Source organism: Pristiophorus japonicus, chromosome 4 (assembly GCF_044704955.1).
Source record: "Pristiophorus japonicus isolate sPriJap1 chromosome 4, sPriJap1.hap1, whole genome shotgun sequence".
NCBI lineage: Eukaryota > Metazoa > Chordata > Chondrichthyes > Pristiophoridae > Pristiophorus > Pristiophorus japonicus.
In genome coordinates this window covers 296,132,230-296,151,251 of record NC_091980.1, presented here as the reverse complement: position 1 = coordinate 296,151,251, position 19,022 = coordinate 296,132,230, and the positions used below count along the sequence as shown (strand labels likewise).

At 50.3% G+C, this 19,022-nt stretch overlaps 1 protein-coding gene across 1 annotated transcript in view; it reads right to left on the bottom strand.

Annotated features, from left to right (window-relative positions):
• Positions 1–19,022, bottom strand: part of abcd4 (ATP-binding cassette, sub-family D (ALD), member 4) — a 79,436-nt gene that overhangs the window by 5,588 nt on the left and 54,826 nt on the right. The window contains exons 10-17 of the mRNA XM_070877940.1: positions 17,424–17,608; positions 15,116–15,339; positions 14,441–14,532; positions 13,523–13,559; positions 13,366–13,415; positions 9,887–9,939; positions 6,985–7,061; positions 45–160 (exon numbers count right to left, since the gene is read on the bottom strand). Coding sequence (XP_070734041.1) covers positions 45–160; positions 6,985–7,061; positions 9,887–9,939; positions 13,366–13,415; positions 13,523–13,559; positions 14,441–14,532; positions 15,116–15,339; positions 17,424–17,608 — 834 coding nt within the window. The remainder of the gene's footprint in view (positions 1–44; positions 161–6,984; positions 7,062–9,886; positions 9,940–13,365; positions 13,416–13,522; positions 13,560–14,440; positions 14,533–15,115; positions 15,340–17,423; positions 17,609–19,022) is intronic.

The window sequence follows — 19,022 nt, the reverse complement described above, 5'->3', positions numbered from 1 at the left end:
AAAGGACAGCACCGATCCTTGAAGTAGACTGGTTTCCCTCCCACCTGCTCCAAGCTGCTGCGGTGGCCCACACTGACGACAGTCATTGCCAGCTGTTTACAGGTGTGGTACAGCTCTTCCTCTGCCTCCTCTGTCAGTGCACTTGTCGCTTCATCTAACACTGAGAAGAGAGAAGGCCGGGAATCAGAAGCTTGCCAGAGTTTCATTCAAAGCGGGATGTCTGGAAGGGGAAGCTGGGCTGGACGGAGTTTAGAAGGACGAGAGACGGTCTCACTGAAACGTATAAAAGAGGGCTTGACAAGATGGATGCTGAGAGGGTGTTTCTCCCGGCTGGAGAGTCTAGAACTAGGGGGGGGGGGGGGGGGGGGGGACACAGTATCAGGGATAAGGGGGCCGCCATTTAGGACTGAGATTTATTCACTCAGAGGATTGTGAATCTTTGGAATTCTCTACCCCAAAGGGCTGTGGATGCCCAGTCCTGCAATATATTCAAGACTGAGATCAATAGGTTCTTGGGCACTAAGAGAATCAGGTACTTTGGGATTGGGCGGGAAAGTGATAAGAACATAAGAACATAAGAATTAGGAACAGGAATAGGCCATCTAGCCCCTCGAGCCTGCTCCGCCATTCAACAAGATCATGGCTGATCTGGTCGTGGACTCAGCTCCACTTACCCGCCCTCTCCCCGTAACCCGTAATTCCCTTATTGCTGAAAAATCTATCTTTGACTTGAAAACATTCAATGAGCCAGCCTCAACTGCTTCCTTGGGTAGAGAATTCCACAGATTCACAACCCTCTGGGAGAAGAAATTCCTTCTCAACTCGGTTTTAAATTGGCTCCTCCGTATTTTGAGGCTGTGCCCCCTAGTTCTAGTCTCCCCCACCAATGGAAACAACCTCTCTGCCTCTATCTTGTCTATCCCTTTCATGATTTTAAATGTTTCTATAAGATCACCCCTCATCCTTCTGAACTCCAAGGAGTAAAGACCCAGTCTACTCAATCTATCATCATAAGTTAACCCCCTCATTTCTCGAATCAGCTAGTGAATCGTCTCTGTACCCCTTCCAAAGCTAGTATATCCTTCCTCAAGTAAGGTGACCAAAACTGCACTCAGTACTCCAGGTGCGGCCTTACCAATAACTTATACAGTTGCAGCATCACCTCCCTGCTTTTGTACTCCATCCCTTTCGCAATGAAGGCCAACATTCCATTTGCCTTCCTGATTACCTGCTGCACCTGCAAACTAATCTTTTGGGATTCATGCACAAGGACCCCCAGGTCCCTCTGCACCACAGCATGTCGTAATTTCTCCCCATTCAAATAATATTCCCTTTTACTGTTTTTTTCCCCCAAGGTGGATGACCTCACACTTTCCGACATTGTATTCCATCTGCCAAACCTTAGCCCATTCGCTTAACCTATTTAAATCTCCTTGCAGTCTTTCTGAGTCCTCTACACAACCCGCTTTCCCACTAATCTTTGTGTCATCTGCAAATTTTGTTGCACTACACTCTGTCCCCTCCTCTAGGTCATCTATGTATATTGTAAACAGTTGTGGTCCCAGCACTGATCCCTGTGGCACACCACTAATCACTGATTTCCAACCGGAAAAGGACCCATTTATCCCGACTCTCTGCTTTCTATTCGCCAGCCAATTCTCTATCCATGCTAATACATTTCCTCTGACTCCGCGTACCTTTATCTTCTGCAGTAACCTTTTGTGTGGCGCCTTATCGAATGCCTTTTGGAAATCTAAATACACCACATCCATCGGTACACCTCTATCCACCATGCTCGTTAAACATGATTTCCCTTTCATGAATCCATGCTGCGTCTGCTTGATTGCACTATTCCTATCCAAATGTCCCGCTATTTCTTCCTTATTGATAGTTTCAAGCATTTTCCTCACTACAGATGTTAAACTAACCGGCCTATAGTTACCTGCCTTTTGCCTGCCCCCTTTTTTTAAACAGAGGCGTTACATTAGCTGCTCTCCAATCCGCTGGTACCTCCCCAGAGTCCAGAGAATTTTGGTAGATTATAACAAATGCATCTGCTATAACTTCCGCCATCTCTTTGAATACCCTGGGATGCATTTCATCAGGACCAGGGGACTTGTCTACCTTCAATCCCATTAGTCTGTCCAGCACTACCTCCCTAGTGATAGTGATCATCTCAAGGTCCTCCCTTCCCACATTCCTATGAGCAGCAATTTTTGGCATGGTTTTTGTGTCTTCCACTGTGAAGACGGAAGCAAAATAATTGTTTAAGGTCTCAGCCATTTCCACATTTCCCATTATTAAATCCCCCTTTTCATCTTCTAAGGGACTAACATTTACTTTAGTCACTCTTTTCCGTTTTATATATCTGTAAAAGCTTTTACTATCTGTTTTTATGTTTTGCGCAAGTTTACCTTCGTAATCTATCTTCCCTTTCTTTATTGCTTTTTTAGTCATTCTTTGCTGTTGCTTAAAATCTTCCCAATCCTCTAGTTTCCCACTAACCTTGGCCACCTTATACGCATTGGTCTTTGATTTGATACTTTCCTTTATTTCCTTGGTTATCCATGGCTGGTTATCTCTTCTCTTGCCGCCCTTCTTTTTCACTGGAATATATTTTTGTTGCGCATTATGAAAGAGCTCCTTAAAAGTCCTCCACTGTTCCTCAATTGTGCCACCGTTTAGTCCTTGTTTCCAGTCTACTTTAGCCAACTCTGCCCTCATCCCACTGTAGTCCCCTTTGTTTAAGCATAGTACTCTCGTTTCTGACACAACTTCCTCATCCTCAATCTGTATTACAAATTCAACCATATTGTGATCACTCATTCCGAGAGGATCTTTTACGAGGAGATCGTTTATTTTTCCTGTCTCGTTACACAGGACCAGATCCAAAATGGCTTGCTCCCTTGTAGCTCTGTTACATACTGTTCTAAGAAACAATCCCGTATGCATTCTATGAATTCCTCCTCCAGGCTACCCCCTGCGATTTGATTTGACCAATCGATATGTAGGTTAAAATCCCCCATAACTACTGCCGTTCCTTTTTCACATGCCTCCATTATTCCCTTGATTATTGCCCGCCCCACCATGAAGTATTATTTGGGGGCCTATAAACTACGCCGACCAGTGACTTTTTCCCCTTACTATCTCTAATCTCCACCCACAATGATTCAACATTTTATTCATTGGAGCCAATATCATCCCTCACAACTGCCCTGATATCATCCCTTATTAACAGAGCTACCCCACCTCCCTTCCCTTCCTGCCTATCTTTCCGAATCGTCAGATACCCCTGTACGTTTAATTCCCAGTCCTGGCCACCTTGCAACCATGTCTCTGTAATGGCCACCAAATCATACCCATTTGTAATGATTTGTGCCGTCAACTCATTTACTTTATTTCTAATGCTGCGTGCATTTAAGTAGAGTGTTTTCATCCTAGTTTTTAAACCATGATTTTTAGTTTTGACCCCTCCTGCAGCCCTTTTATATTCAGTGGTCCTTTTTGTTTCTTGCCTTTGGTTTCTCTGCCCTCCACTTTTACTCATCTCTTTTCTGTCTTTTGTTTTTGTCTCCTTTTTGTTTCCCTGTCTCCCTGTATTGGTTCCCATCCCCCTGCCATATTAGTTTAACTCCTCCCCAACAGCACTAGCAAACACTCCCCCTAGGACATTGGTTCCGTTCCTGCCCAAGTGCAGACCGTCCGGTTTATACTGGTCCCACCTCCCCCAGAACCTGTTCCAATGCCCCACGAATTTGAATCCCTCCCTGCTGCACCACTGCTCAAGCCACGTATTCATCTGTGCTATCCTGCGATTCCTACTCTGCCTAGCACGTGGCACTGGTAGCAATCCCGAGATTACTACTTTTGAGGTCCTACTTTTTAATTTAACTCCTAGCTCCTTAAATTCGTCTTGTAGGACCTTATCCCTTTTTTTACCTATGTCGTTGGTACCAATGTGCACCACGACAACTGGCTGTTCTCCCTCCCTTTTCAGAATGTCCTGCACTCGCTCGGAGACATCCTTGACCCTTGCACCAGGGAGGCAACATACCATCCTGAACTCTCGATTGCGGCTGCAGAAACGCCTATCTATTCCCCTTATGATTGAATCCCCTATCACTATCGCTCTCCCACTCTTTTTTATGCCCTCCTGTACAACAGAGCCAGCCAAGGTGCCATGAACTTGGCTGCTGTTGCTCTCCCCTAATGAGTCATCTCCCTCAACAGCACTCAAAACAGTGTATCTGTTTTGCAGGGGGATGACCACAGGGGACCCCTGCAATACCTTCCTTGTACTACTCTTCCTGCTGGTCTTCCATTCCCTAGCTGGCTGTGGATCCTTCTCATGCGGTAAGACCAACTCACTACACGTGCCACTTATGTCATTCTCAGCATCGTGGATGCTCCCGAGTGAATCCACCCTCAGCTCCAATTCCGCAACGCGGTCCATCAGGAGATGGAGGCGGATACACTTCTTACACATATAGTCGTAAGGGACACCGGAAGCGTCCATGAGTTCCCACATGGCACAGGAGGAGCATATCACGTGACCGATCTCTCCTGCCATGCCTTAACCCTGAGATAGGTAATAACAATGTTACAGTTTATTTACTGATATAAAAAGAAAAAGAAAAGCTACTCACCAATCACCAGCCAATCACTTACCCCATTGGCTGTGACGTCACCTTTGTGATGTAGAAGATCAGCCATGATCTTATTGAGTGGTGGAGCAAGCTCGAGGGGTCGTATGGCCGACTTATTCCTCATGTTCTTATGATGCAGTGGGGTTGTCATGCTGTTCTTTCAGCTCTGGAACTTTTGTCCAATCCAACCCATGATGGAATTTACAGCCAGAAACAGGCCATTTGGCCCAACTGGTCCAGGTCAGTGTTTATGCTCCACATGAACCTCCTCCCACCCTACTCCATCTCACCCCATCAACACCCCATATCCTTCTATTCCTTTCTCCCTCATGTACGTATCTAGCGTCCTCTTAAAGGCATCAATGCTATTCGCCTCAACCACTCCCTGTGTTTGCAAGTTCTCTCTCTCAACCAAATTCCATGTCTAGTCCACAGCATTAGTGGCAATGTGCAATTGGTTAACAGGGCGAGACTGCCCAAGCTCACTTCACGTGGGACACTTACAGCCAACAGCGACTTTCACTCCATGGGTCTGGGCTGGGTCCCTAAAACTGACCGTCCTTGTGCTAACCCACTGCTGCACCCAGTCTCTACGGCTGCACCATCAGTATGTTTTGAGTGTTTTGGTTCAGGGATAAATTGGGAAATGAAATGTCATGAACATTTTTATATCAGTGATAAAGATCGAGGAAGCGGGGTCGAAGGAGCAGCTGGCACCGTTTACAGAATCGCCCGTCTCCCTGGGCACGGTACCACGTGATCAGTAGCACGTGGCGCAAGATTCTGTTCTGGGAGTTATTTTGGGGAGGGTACAGTACATGGATGCTCCAACGTGCTGTAAATCGGGACGCAAGCTAGTAAGTTGGCCCTAACGCGCACCATTTGTGCTATACCACCTGGAGCAGAGGTAAAATGGAGGCTCCTCAGGCTGTCCACCCTGTCCAGCACAGGTACCAGGTCAGCAGTCATCATCATCATAGGCAGCCCCTCAAAATCGAGGAAGATTTACTTCCACTCTAAAGGTGAGTTGTCAGGTGGCTGTACAGTTCAATGTGGGAATTACAGTCTCTGTCACAGGTGTGACAGTCAGTCATTGAAGGAAAGGGTGGGTGGGGAGTCTAGTTTGCGGCATGTTCCTTCTGCTGTCTGCGTTTGGTTTCTGCATGCTCTCGGCGACGAGACTCGAGGTGCTCAGCGCCCTCCTGGATGATCTTCCTCCACTTAGGGCGGTCTTTGGCCAGGGATTCCCAGGTGTCGGTGGGGATGTTGCACTTTATCAAGGAGGCTTTGAGGGTGTCCTTGTAAGGTTTCTTCTGCCCACCTGGGGCTCGCTTGCCGTATAGGTGTTCCGAGTAGAGCGTTTGCTTTGGGAGTCTTGTGTCAGGCATGCGGACGATGTGGCCCGCCCAGCAGAGCTGGTCGAGTGTGGTCAGTCCTCAGGCCTATGCCAATGCTGTCAGAGTGGCCTCAGGTGAATTTTGCCCACACACCCAAACTGGAAAACACCTGGCTTCACCCGATGCCTAACCCCCTATGGTACAGCCAAACTCAGGAACTCGCTGTCTTGGCCCAAACCCTTATCCAAACATCTCTCGGTGTTCCCCCAAATTATCCAGCCTCAACGAACTCTCCTAACCCAACCAACAGTCAACAAATCTATTCTTCAGGAGTCAGCTGTGGGTAGCACACTCGCTTCGGAGTCAGAATGTTGTGGGTTCAAGTCCCACTCCAGAGACTGGAGCATATAAATCTAGACTGACACTCCAGTGCAGTGCTGAGGGAGTGCTGCACTGTCGGAGATGCCGTTAAACCCATCTCTCAGGCGGATGAAAAAGATCCCACGGCACTATTTCAAAGAGGAGCAGAGGAGTTATCCCCGATGTCCTGGCCAATATTTATCCCTCAATCAACATAACAAAAACAGATTATCTACCCATTATCACACTGCTGCTTATGTTCAGCCACCTAAGAACTCACTTTTAGAGTGGAAGCAAGTCTTCCTCGATTCCGAGGGACTGCCTATGATGATGATGATGATGCTACTTATGGGAGCTTGCTGTGCACAACTTGGCTGCCGCGTTTCCTACAGTGACTGCACTTCAAAAGCGCTTTGAGACGTCCGGTGGTCGTGAAAGGCGCTATATAAATGTAAGTCTTTATTTTCTTCCTTCTGGGACTGTGAGGTTTGGAGTGTGCGAAGGACTCTGATCAAAGCAAGTCGACTCAAGCTCTCAGGGTGGGCCTGAGCTCTCAAGGCTCAGGCAGGCCTGTGGTCTGGGCATCAAGTACCACTGACGGACAGATGGATTCAGCTTCTGAGGGCTGAGGGACCACGAACCTGCGTATTTAGGCTGGTGATAGAAGAGTCGAGCGAAGGAGAGTCTCTGCATTTCTCCCGGAGACAACGCATCATACCTGGAGAGGAATAACAGGAGCAGGCCAATCAGATCCAGAACACAATAACATCAGAAATAGGAGCAGGAGTCGGCCATTTGGCCCCTCGAGCCTGCTCCACCATTTAATATCATGGCTGATCTGATCCTGGGCTCAGCTCCACTTCTCTGCCCGCTCCCCCATAACCCTTTATTCCCTTATCGCTCAAAAATCTGTCTATCTCCACCTTAAACATATTCAATGACCCAGCCTCCACAGCTCTCTGGGGAAGAGAATTCCAAAGTTTCACGACCCTCAGAGAAGAACATTCTATTACTACATCCCATGGAAGGAATTATAGGAGAAAAGGTCTTCTGACCAAATTCATTCCAGGACATCATGCACAATCTACCCAGTCACAAAATCTCAGTAATCCTCACTCAGTCTCCTGTAGGGGGCAACCAAGCACAGCTAGAATCCTCTAAGGTGATGAGCCTCTGGGAAATGTCTTCCTGTCCTTCAAAGGTAATTGAGCAAAAAGCTCCAGAACATCCCTCAAATGGTACGGCGCAGACTGTTCAACGCTGACCAGCAACATCACACGAGATCCTTCATCGCAGTTCCATCGTGTCGCCATCCCTACGGAGGATCTTGCACGTCTGTCCAATGAACAGCTCACGGTCAGACTGGCAAGGTACCAGTGCCGTGTGAGCTGATCTCGGCCAGGGTCACAGCAGGGCTGCTACAGTTAGCCTCAGCACCCTGGGTCAAAGAAGGGGAAAATAAGCCAGAATTCCTGCTGCTGGTTTGCTCCCCAGTGTCATCGGCTGTGAGTCTGATGGGCGTGGACATCAGGCGAGGAAAAGATTCGCTGGTGATGGCTCGCTGGCGTAAAGCTTGCCGACACTCACTGTAACTCGAGGTTTGGATGTGAACAATGGCTACTAGGTCGAGACACTCGAGGGTACCTGGCCCCTTTGGAACCATAGCTAGTCAATGCCTCGAGGGCCGAGCTGACAAAGCCCATCACAAGACCAGGAATTCCTGTCCTCAGCACGAGGCAGACCGTCCGCTCCTGCCTGGAATGGAATGACAGCTTCAGGTGGGGTAGGAGCTGGGACCATAGAATCACAGAAAATTACAGCACCGAAGGAGACCATTCGGCCCATCGTGTTCGTGTCGGTCGAAAAAGAGCCACCCAGCCTAACCCCACCTTCCAGCTCTTGGTCCGTAGCCCTGTAGGTTAAGGTTCTTCAAGTGCACATCCAAGTAATTTTTAAATGTGATGAGGGTTTCTGCCTCTACCACCCTTTCAGGCAGTGAGTTCCAGATCCCCACCACCCTCTGGGTGAAGAAATTGCCCCTCAACTCCCCTCTAAACCTTCTACCAACTACTTTAAATCTATGCGCCCTGGTTATTCACCCCTCTGCTAAGGGAAACAGGTCCTTCCTATCCACTGTATCTCAGCCCCTCATAATTGTACACACCTCAAATAAATCTCCCTTCAGCCTCCTCTGTTCTAAAGAAAACAACCCCAGCCTATCCAATCTTTCCTCACAGCTAAAATTGCCCAGTCCTGGCAACATCTTCGTAAATCTCTGTACGCCCTCTAGTGCAATGACATCTTCCCTGTAATGTGACGACCAGAACTGCACACAGTACTCTAGATGTGGCCTAACTAGTACTTTATACAGTTTAAGCATAACCTCCCTGCTTTTATATTCCAGCAACTAGGAGGTACCGGGGAGGCTTGGCCAGCAGCTCGGAACTCATCAGGGAGAGAGGACCAGCAACTGGGAGATATCAGGGAGGCTTGATCAACAGCCAGAACCAGTCAGGAATTTGTATCCAACAGCCAGGACCCAGCAGGGATTTGGAGAAGGGAGCGAGAAACCATCAGAGGAGCTTGGACGGATAGTAAGGAATCTTGGAGCAGGAGAAGCTGGGAGGAGGAGCTGGGAGCGGGAGTAGCAGTGGGGAGCAGGGGAGAGCAGGGAACTGGGTAGCAGGGGGAGTGGGGCGAGCAGGGGAGCTGGGAGCGGGAGTAGCAGTGGGGAGCAAGGGAGCTGGGTAGCAGGGGTGAGCAGGGAGCTGGGTAGCAGGGGGAGTGGGGCGAGCAGGGGAGCTGGGAGCGGGAGTAGCAGTGGGGAGCAGGGGAGAGCAGGGAACTGGGTAGCAGGGGGAGTGGGGCGAGCAGGGGAGCTGGGAGCGGGAGTAGCAGTGGGGAGCAAGGGAGAGCAGGGGAGAGCAGGGAGCTGGGTAGCAGGGGGAGTGGGGCGAGCAGGGGAGCTGGGAGCGGGAGTAACAGTGGGAGCGGGGAGAGCAGGGGAGCTGGGAGCAAGAGTAGCAGTGGGGAGCAGGGTGCTGGTAACTATGTCAGAAATGCCTCAGGGAGCTGAGTGGCAGTAACCCCCTACAGGTGCTGGTGAGCCCTGGGGAGATATTTCCCCACTCTGACTGTGAGCAGTTGGGGCAGAGTATTTGATCTGTGCCTATCCTCCTCCCTACAATCTTCAGTCCCCGACCTCACCAGATGTGCCCTACTCTTTAGAGGATCCAACTGAAGATGTTTCGCAGTACTGATGGCTATTAAGTAGGAGGAAGATTTCTCCAATCTACAGTCTTGTACAAGCTATGCAATTATGTTGACCCAACCTGCGACCAAAGCTGATGTAAATAACCCACAGGCCCCGAGCCCTTTGGCACTCTAGCGTGTAACACAATTCAGGAATGCTTGCTTATTTCAGGCAGAAAACTGGACATTTCCTACACGAGCGACAGTCTGCACATTGGTATTTACAGCTTGCAAGTCACAAACTCAAACAGCAAAGCCTCCTGAAGTAAAATGAGAGTCAGTCAGTCTCACCAGTTCCAATCTACTCTCTCATCCAGCCCTCCGGTCCTCCTCAGGAGTGAGACCTTAAAGAAAAGAAAACCCAATTAATTACTTTCTAACTCCCCGAGCTTCCTTGCTGCCGGGCCAGGATGGGTAGGGATTCGGGACTTACAGCGCCTCTGCCTATTCCTTTGGCTGTATCGAGCTCAGAACGTCCCACTTAGCACTAGCCAGGAGAGCCAGTTACCCAGCAGCTCCAGCGGGGAGCCGAGAACATCAACTCAACAGCACGTGAGCAACACGGCCGTGTTTAGCTCCCGGTCCATAGTCCCGTCGCCGTTTCTGTCTGTTTCTCCCATTGCACCTGATCCTTTAACCAGCTCCTCACTGCTGGGCCCCTTGCCAGATACAGATTCCTGCTCACATTCATTCCTCCTGGCTCAGGGTCCAGTGAGTGATCCGGCCGGGTGGTAAGCTGTTTCATAATAGTGCGGTTTGTTTAAGCATCTCACACTTTAGATATATTTTTATGAACAGTGTCGTGGGAAAAGAGCAGGGGAGTGGAACTAATTGGACAGCTCCTTTCACGGAGCTGGCAGAGGTACGATGGGCCGAATGGCCTCCTTCTGTGCTCTTATCATTCTACGAAGGCAGAAAACACACAGAGACTACACTCAGTGAACGAACGAGAAAGAAGAAACCTCAGGAGCATGTCTGGACACTGGTCAGACAAGCACAAAAGATTATATAGGTGCAGCATCGAGAATCCGGAGTTCCGGAATAAACATAAACATAAGAACATAAGAATTAGGAACAGGAGTAGGCCATCTAGCCCCTCGAGCCTGCTCCGCCATTCAACAAGATCATGGCTGATCTGGCCGTGGACTCAGCTCCACTTACACGCCCGCTCCCCATAACCCTTAATTCCCTTATTGGTTAAAAATCTATCTATCTGTGATTTGAATACATTCAATGAGCTAGCCTCAACTACTTCCTTGGGCAGAGAATTCTACAGATTCACAACTCTCTGGGAGAAGAAATTCCTTCTCAACTCGGTTTTAAATTGGCTCCCCCGTATTTTGAGGCTGTGCCCCCTAGTTCTAGTCTCCCCGACCAGTGGAAACAACCTCTCTGCCTCTATCTTGTCTATCCCTTTCATTATTTTAAATGTTTCTGTAAGATCACCCCTCATCCTTCTGAACTCCAACGAGTAAAGACCCAGTCTACTCAATCTATCATCATAAGGTAACCCCCTCATCTCCGAATCAGCCTAGTGAATCGTCTCTGTACCCCCTCCAAAGCTAGTATATCCTTCCTTCAGAAAGGTGACCAAAACTGCACGCAGTACTCCAGGTGCGGCCTCACCAATACCCTATACATTTGCAGCAGGACCTCCCTGCTTTTGTACTCCATCCCTTTCGCAATGAAGGCCAACATTCCATTCGCCTTCCTGATTACCTGCTGCACCTGCAAACTAACTTTTTGGGATTCATGCACAAGGACCCCCAGGTCCCTCTGCACCACAGCATGTTGTAATTTCTCCCCATTCAAATAATATTCCCTTTTACTGTTTTTTTTTCCAAGGTGGATGACCTCACATTTTCCGACATTGTATTCCATCTGCCAAACCTTAGCCCATTCGCTTAACCTATCTAAATCTCTTTGCAGCCTCTCTGTGTCCTCTACACAACCCGCTTTCCCACTAATCTTTGTGTCATCTGCAAATTTTGTTCCACTACACTCTGTCCCCTCCTCCAGGTCATCTATGTATATTGTAAACAGTTGTGGTCCCAGCACCGATCCCTGTGGCACACCACTAACCACCGATTTCCAACCCGAAAAGGACCCATTTATCCCGACTCTCTGCTTTCTATTAGCCAGCCAATTCTCTATCCATGCTAATACATTTCCTCTGACTCCGCGAATACGGGACGATCGGTGGCAGCGTCGTCCGGAATCCGTAAAATGTTCCGGAATCCGGACCTGACGACCCTGCCGACCTCGGGCCTTACCTCGCCGCCGCTGTCCTTACCTCGGGGCTTCCTCGGCGGCCCACCGGACGACATCCTCGGCGGGGCCGGACGGCCCGAACAGTTCCTCGATGGGAATCCACCCAACCCCCTTTCTGACGTTCTAAAATCTGGAAATACCCGAACCTGTGCTTGGGTGTTTCCTGATTCGTGACGTCAGAAACAAAATCGAAAGTCCCGAACAGCCCGGAATCCAGAACAGCCTCGGTCCCGAGGGTTCCGGATTTTCGGCGCTGCACCTGTAGAATCATAGAATGGTTACGGCACAGAAGGAGGCCATTCAGCCGGTTGAGCCCGTGCCGGCTCTCTGCCCAATACTCCGCCATTTCCCCGTCGCCCTGCAAATATTTTTCTCAGGTACTCATCCAATTCTGTTTTGAAAGCTGTGATTGAGTCTGTCTCCACCACCCTCTCAGGCCGTGCATTCCAGATTCTAACCACTCGCTGCGTAAAAAAGCTTTTCCTCATGTCGCCTTTGGTTCTTTTGCCAATCACCTTAAATCTGTGTCCTCTGGTTCTCGACCCTTCCGCCAATGGGAACAGTTTCTCTCTATCTAGTCTGTCCAGAGTATAACATATAGATACACACACAGTTAAAACTTCAACCAAACATACACACTAAGATGTCATCCATCCCCTTCATTAGACTCCAGCCTGTAACTCACTCCTGGGTATGAATTAGTCTTTATATAAACCACCTGAACCGCTCCTAAATCTGCTCAGGGTGAAAGCACCACAAATAGAAGCACAGAGCCAATGCGTGGGAGAGCCGAGTATCAGTCTTTGCTCCTGCTATGCATTTTAAGGATAGTGAGAGTTTCCGAGCCAGAGACTCACAGGACCAGAAGAGACCATTGAAGCCCATCCAGTCGATCCTAAAACTGGTCGAAAGCACCCACTGCTCTTCCTCATACCTCAGCTGCTTCCTCTGTCCAATATTAATCCCCGTCCCTCTTGAATTTGTTGACTCTAACCACTTTCAGAGATAGTCTGTTGGGTATATTCCACAACCCCTGTATAATTAAATCTAGTCTGTCTGCTGTTCCAAGCTCAAATTCCTGCCCTCACGGTAGAGTTTGCAATTAAGTCAAACATATTGCTGAGAGTTCAAATTATCGCCACCTCCAAGAGGGCCGACCCTCTTCCTGCACAAATTCACCTTAAAAAAAGAAAGGGTATTATTAATACAAACCCTTTGTACAGAGATGGGGAGGAGCGAGGCCATGGAGGGATTTGAACACGAGGATGAGATTGTTTAAATTGGAGGCGTTGGTGGGCCAGAAGCCAATACTAGATCAGCGTGGGTGATGGGTGAGCACTCAATAAGAAACATAGACCTCGAGGGCTGGGGACGGCCTCTATCCTCACTGCTCGTAGACAAAGTGTAAATATGTGCAAAGAGCATTCGCTATGATCAGCGGGTGGTGAAGATTCCCCACTCGTGTCTGTAGGAGGAGCGAGCAAGACTGAATAACTCACCAATCCAGTCACCTTTAAGAAATGGATGATTCTCTCGTCATCGGCAGAACCTAAGGGCACAATTCAACAAAGAGTCACAGCCGTCGCTCTGTCTCCATCAACAAACAGGTGCACTGAGCTCAGGGCTTGGGACATTAAATGATGTGAAACATGGTACCTGTCATAGGGTAGATTTCCTTCAAAGGATAAATCACCTGTTCAAAGGAACGTACAAAATCATGAACATTTTTACCAACTGATTCCAGGGCAGCACATTACAATTCTCCTCTTCCCTCTGTGCCCTGGGAATCTTACACTATATCCCCCTCCCCGCCCAGTGCTCTCTCCCCCTCCCTCCTTCCCAGCCCAGTGCTCCCCTCCCTCCCTGCCCTGGGCTCTCTCTCTCTCTCTCTTTCCCCTCCCCCGCCCTGGGCTCTCACTCCCCCTCCCTCTCAAAGATTTCCACTCAATTCTTCCCTCTTTCCTTCACTGGATCTCTCGCTCTGTGAGGCTCCCACTGTCTCTCAGACTGGATAAGGGTATGGAGGAACAGGGTATAACGGGATATGAGATAAGGACAAGTGTGACCAGGACTATTTGCTCATGTGGCGGGTGATCGGTGACTCAGACCAGTTGGGCCAGACGGAAGGCCTGTTTCCCTTAAACAACTTCAATGCAATTCTATGGAAGTAGCCAGTGAAGGTCGTTAAAGTGAGTGGCACTGGAGATACAACAAAGAAACCCCTTTAGCAGCTGATGTGTGAGGGGGCCTTGAATGTAAAGGGCTCCCTCGACACCCGACATGGAAGAATATTCGTCATAAATATCCAGGGTGGTGCCACCCACCCCCCCCACCATTCCCTCTGCCCCCCCCCCCCACTCCCTTTGCTCCCCACCCTACTTCCCCTCCCACCACCCCCTCCTCTCTCGTCCACTCCTCCTCCCACTCCTACTGCCCTCCCCCCTCTCCCGCACCACCCTACACCCACCCACTCCCACTCTACCACCTCCTCCTCTCGCGCTGTCCCCACCCCGCTACTCCCACCCTCTTCCCCTCCCGCCGTGGCTAGGCTCACAACGTAAACCGACACTTTACCTGTTCTCGGAGGGTTCCGTCGGTGAAATACGGCTTCTGGGGAAGAAAGAGAATTCCACGGGGCCCGAAGCAAGTCAACATGCGGACAGACCCTGCAAAGAGAGAGAGCGGCATTTCAACAGCACAGCTTCTCAATACAGCGATCCAACAACCAAGGGTCAGTCAGGAGAGAATTATAAAACGGGAGCTGCACGGGCCAATGTGTTGCAGCTGTCAGCGGTCATATCGGGTCTGCCTGTCTTTGCCCCTGTGGGAGTGTGGTGTGGGGCAGAGGAGGCGCTCGACCCCTCCCTGTGGGCCAGGCCTGGGAGGAGGTGCTTGGCCCGCGGGGGAACGACGTCAGGTGACAGCAGAGCTCCATCAACAGAGCAGAGAGCACCCTCCCCTCTGCTCCGACTATAGGAGGATGATGCTCCCAATGGTGCTACATGCAAGTGCTGCCCCACAGGCTGGCAAGGCTGGTGTGGCTCCTTCATAGCTGTGGTTTCCCCAGACACTGAGCTCCAAGTCTCAGGACACTGGCGAGAGCAGGCGATGTGTCTCCCCCATGGTAGGGAAAATAAGATACACACAAGATGGCGGGCAACTGGTTAGAGCCGGACATGGGCGCAGGTCTGGGCAGGGATGGTGCGCTTCCCGGGTCGGAACGGTTTCAAGCCACCGGTCAAATCTCACCATGGGCAGTCTCCCATAATCCATTCAGGACCCGTAACAGAGTGGTCTTCCCGGTGCCCGTGTTGCCCGTTACCAAGAGGCTGTGCCCCGCGGTGATCTTCAGGGTTAGGTTTCTCACCAACAGCTCCTTGGAGGATGGGGGAGTAAAGGACACCTGATCCAGGATAAAGGCCGTAGCACCGGACTCTTCCTTCTCCTCCTCCTCTCCCGAGTCCAAACTGTCGCTGGAGAGGATCAGAATGACAGTGTTAGTATTGCCTCAGAGGCCTGAAAGCCCTCATCACTGCAGACTGCGTGTGTGTAAATATATAGAGCAGACGTATAAACGCACTTGTGTGTGAGTGACTGTCTGTATATATATATATATATGTACACATGTGGGGGTGACACACAGTGATCAACAGTAGCCGACAATCTTGGTTGTATCTCGCTTATAGGTGCCAGCTGTGGCTCTGTGGGTAGCACTCTCGCCTCGAAGTCAGAAGGTTGTGGGTTCAAGTCCCACTCCAGAGACTTGAGCACAAAATCTAGGCGAGTTCTAAAGATTCACGACCCTCAGAAGAAATTCCTCCTCATCTCCGTTTTAAATGGGCGGCCCCTTATTCTGATACAATGGCCGCTACTCCAGTGCAGTGCTGAGAGAGTGCTGCACTGTCAGAGCGTTCGTCTTTCAGGTGAGACATTAAACCGAGGTCCCGTCTACCCTCTCAGGTGGACATTAAAAATCCCATGGCACTATTTTGATGAAGAGCAGAAGAGTTATCCCCGGTGTCCTGGACAATATATATTCTTCACCCAACATCACAGATTATCTGGTCATTATCACATTGCTGTCTATGGATGTTGCTATGCTCAAATTGGCTGCCGTGTTTCCTACATCACAACAGTGATTACACGACAAGAGTACTTCATTGGCTGTAAAGCGTTTTAGGACATCTTGAGGTCAAGAAAGGCGCTATGGAAATGCAAGTCTTTCTGTACAGTTTGAGAGTGAAACCTGGCAGGGTTCTATGTTATCATGAACTATATAATGGATTGAATTCAAGGCTGCTGCAACATTAGAAACGGTAAAATTGTTTAACACCAAGTGTGAATGATGGTGTTGAAAAGGGGTATTATGTGAGACGTTCTGTTCATGGTACAATGGGGCCTGGAGTTCAAACCCACCCTGTACCGGCGGGATGAAGCCCTTTGTTGGTGTTGGGACAGGGGACACTGGTGAAGCCCTTTCTTTTTAATCTTAATTTGTTCTTCCACTTTTACTGAAGGGGTTGACTTCCTGTTAGTGTACCTCAGCCCCTGGTGCGTGTTCCTAGCTGTAAGTCTGTGCAGGGGAAAATCAGACAGGACCATGCCTGTAACATGTGCGCTCTCCACTGGGATCACCAGGTAATGGCCAGGGTGAAAGTCCCTGCTCTCTGATGGACTTTTTGCTCTCTTAATAAAAGGGATTTGTTGAGTTCCAGTCTTGGGTGGTGTCGATAGGGATAATAAGGAAGCTGGTGATTGATGCAGATCTTGGGCAAGACTATTTCAATCACATCTTCGAATAGACTTTTGATAGCACAGAAGGAGGCCATTCAGTTCATTGCTTCTCTGCTAGCTCTCTCAAAGAGCTATCCATTTAGTCCCCTGCCCTTTCCCTGTACATGTTTACATTTTTATGTTTCAAATATTTATCTACTTCCCTTTTAACGGCTATGTTTCTGCTTCTGATACTGTTTTTGGCAATACACATCCTAGCAACCGTCTGCCTAAAAAACCATGCTCTGAATCTCTCCCTTTTTGGTGTTGATCTCAAACTTACACACATCAGTTACCAACTAACTCAACAGTGGAAAACATTTATTCCAGATTTACCTTATCAAAACCGCTTGTGTCAACATTTCCGTGTTGTCAACAATTAACATTATATAGCGCCTTTAATGAAGTAAAACGTCCCAAGGTGCTTCACAGGAGCGTTATCAGACATAATTTGATACCGAGCCGCATAGAGATGCAGACAGGAGACCAAAAACTTGGTCAAAGAGGTAGGTTTTAAGGAGCGACTTACAGAAGAGAGAGGTGGAGAGATCGAGAGGTTTAGGCAGGGAGTTCCAGAGCTTGGGGTGTTGGCAGCTGAAGGCTCGATATGTGGCAACCCAAGGGAGGGAGAAGCAATGAAAAACTGACAAACACTTATAGGTGAAAGAAAACCACGAAGATAACCTGTGGGTGGGAGGTGTGGGGGTCACCACAAGAGGAATCTGCTTCTGGCAAAGTCAGTGGTTAGCACCAAAGCCGCTTGTTGTTTTAAGGCAAAACTTACTCTTCAAAGCCCGACAATTCTTTGTTTGGAGAGTCTTTGCATTTCTGGCGTGATCGGGAGAGTTTGAGGACCATCTCTTGCAGCTCTCCAATTCTGACAGCAAAGGAGAATGAGGATAACAGAAACACACAGTGAGTACCGTGGACCATGAGCAGTGAACCCGGCAGTGAATCCACACCTGACCCCTCGCACATTTACCACCGAGTCACCGTTAGAACCATGCATCAAATAGCCCTTTATTACAGGGCCAAGCCCGGGTCAGAGCACAGGTACACCCTCCGGGTGAGCTGGTCCTTACCCGGCACTGGGGGTGTCTAGGTTTATTGAGAGAAGCCAGCAATGTTAATCTGAGGAAACCCACCAAAGCTTCTGCTGACGTGAGCAGCCGGCGCAGACAGGACTTAGCCTGGCTCTGCCACACTTGCCGGCAAGACTCACTCTGAAGAACTGACCGTCTGGGTGAAGTACGCGAGGGTTGTCGTCATCCGTGGCACAAGGCCCACCCCCTCAGCCAGGGCCCCGCCCACCCCCAGCCAGGGCCCCATTAAATCTGCGGCCGCAGAAAGTTTTTATTTTGCTGCTCGATTGAAGATTAGGATAGAAACGGATTTCCTCATTGAACATGGATTCATCCTCACCGCTTACCTCCATCTTTCTCCACCTCCGTCCCTCTCATCCTCATCCTCTCCCCCCCCAACCCCCTCATCCCCATCCCTCTCCCCCCCATCCCTCTCCCCCCGCAACCCCCTCATCCCCATCCCTCTCCCCCCCAACCTCCTCATCCCCATCCCTCTCCCCCCGCAACCCCCTCATCTCCCCCAACCCCCTCATCCTCTCCCCCCAAACCCCCTCATCCCCATCCCTCTCCCCCCGCAACCTCATCCCCCCCCCAACCCTCTCATCTCCATCATCCCTTCCTATCATTTCCATCCTTCCACCTCCCTCCCTCCCCCTCCCATTCTCTCCCCCCCTCCCCCTCCCATTCTCTCCTGTCCCTCCTCCTCCCATGCTCTCCCCCCCCTCCCCCTCCCTCTCCCATGCTCCTCCCCCCCTCCCCCTCCCATTCTCCACCCCCCTCCCCCTCCCATTCTCTCCTGTCCCTCCTCCTCCCATTCTCTCCGTCCCTCCCCCTCCCATTCTCTCCGTCCCTCCCATGCTCTCCCCCCCTCCCCTAATTTCCCACCCCTCCCCCTCCCATGCTCTCCTCCCCCCTCCCATTCTCTCCCCCCTCCATTCTCTCCGTCCCTCCCCCTCCCATTCTCTCCGTCCCTCCCCCTCCCATTCTCTCCATCCCTCCCCCTCCCATGCTCTCCCCCCTTCTCCCATGCTCTTCCCCTCTCCCCCTCCCATGCTCTCTCCCCCTCCCCCTCCCATGCTCTCCCCCCCTCCCCCTCCCATGCTCTCCCCCCTCCCCCTCCCATGCTCTCCCCACTCCCCCTCCCATGCTCTCCCCCCTTCCCCTCCCCTCCCATGCTCCCCCCCCTCTCCCCTCCCATGCTCCCCCCCATGCTCTTCCCCCCCCCTCCCATGCTCCCCCCCTCCCATGCTCTCCCCCCTCCCATGCTCTCCCCCCTCCCATGCTCTCCCCCCACCCCCACC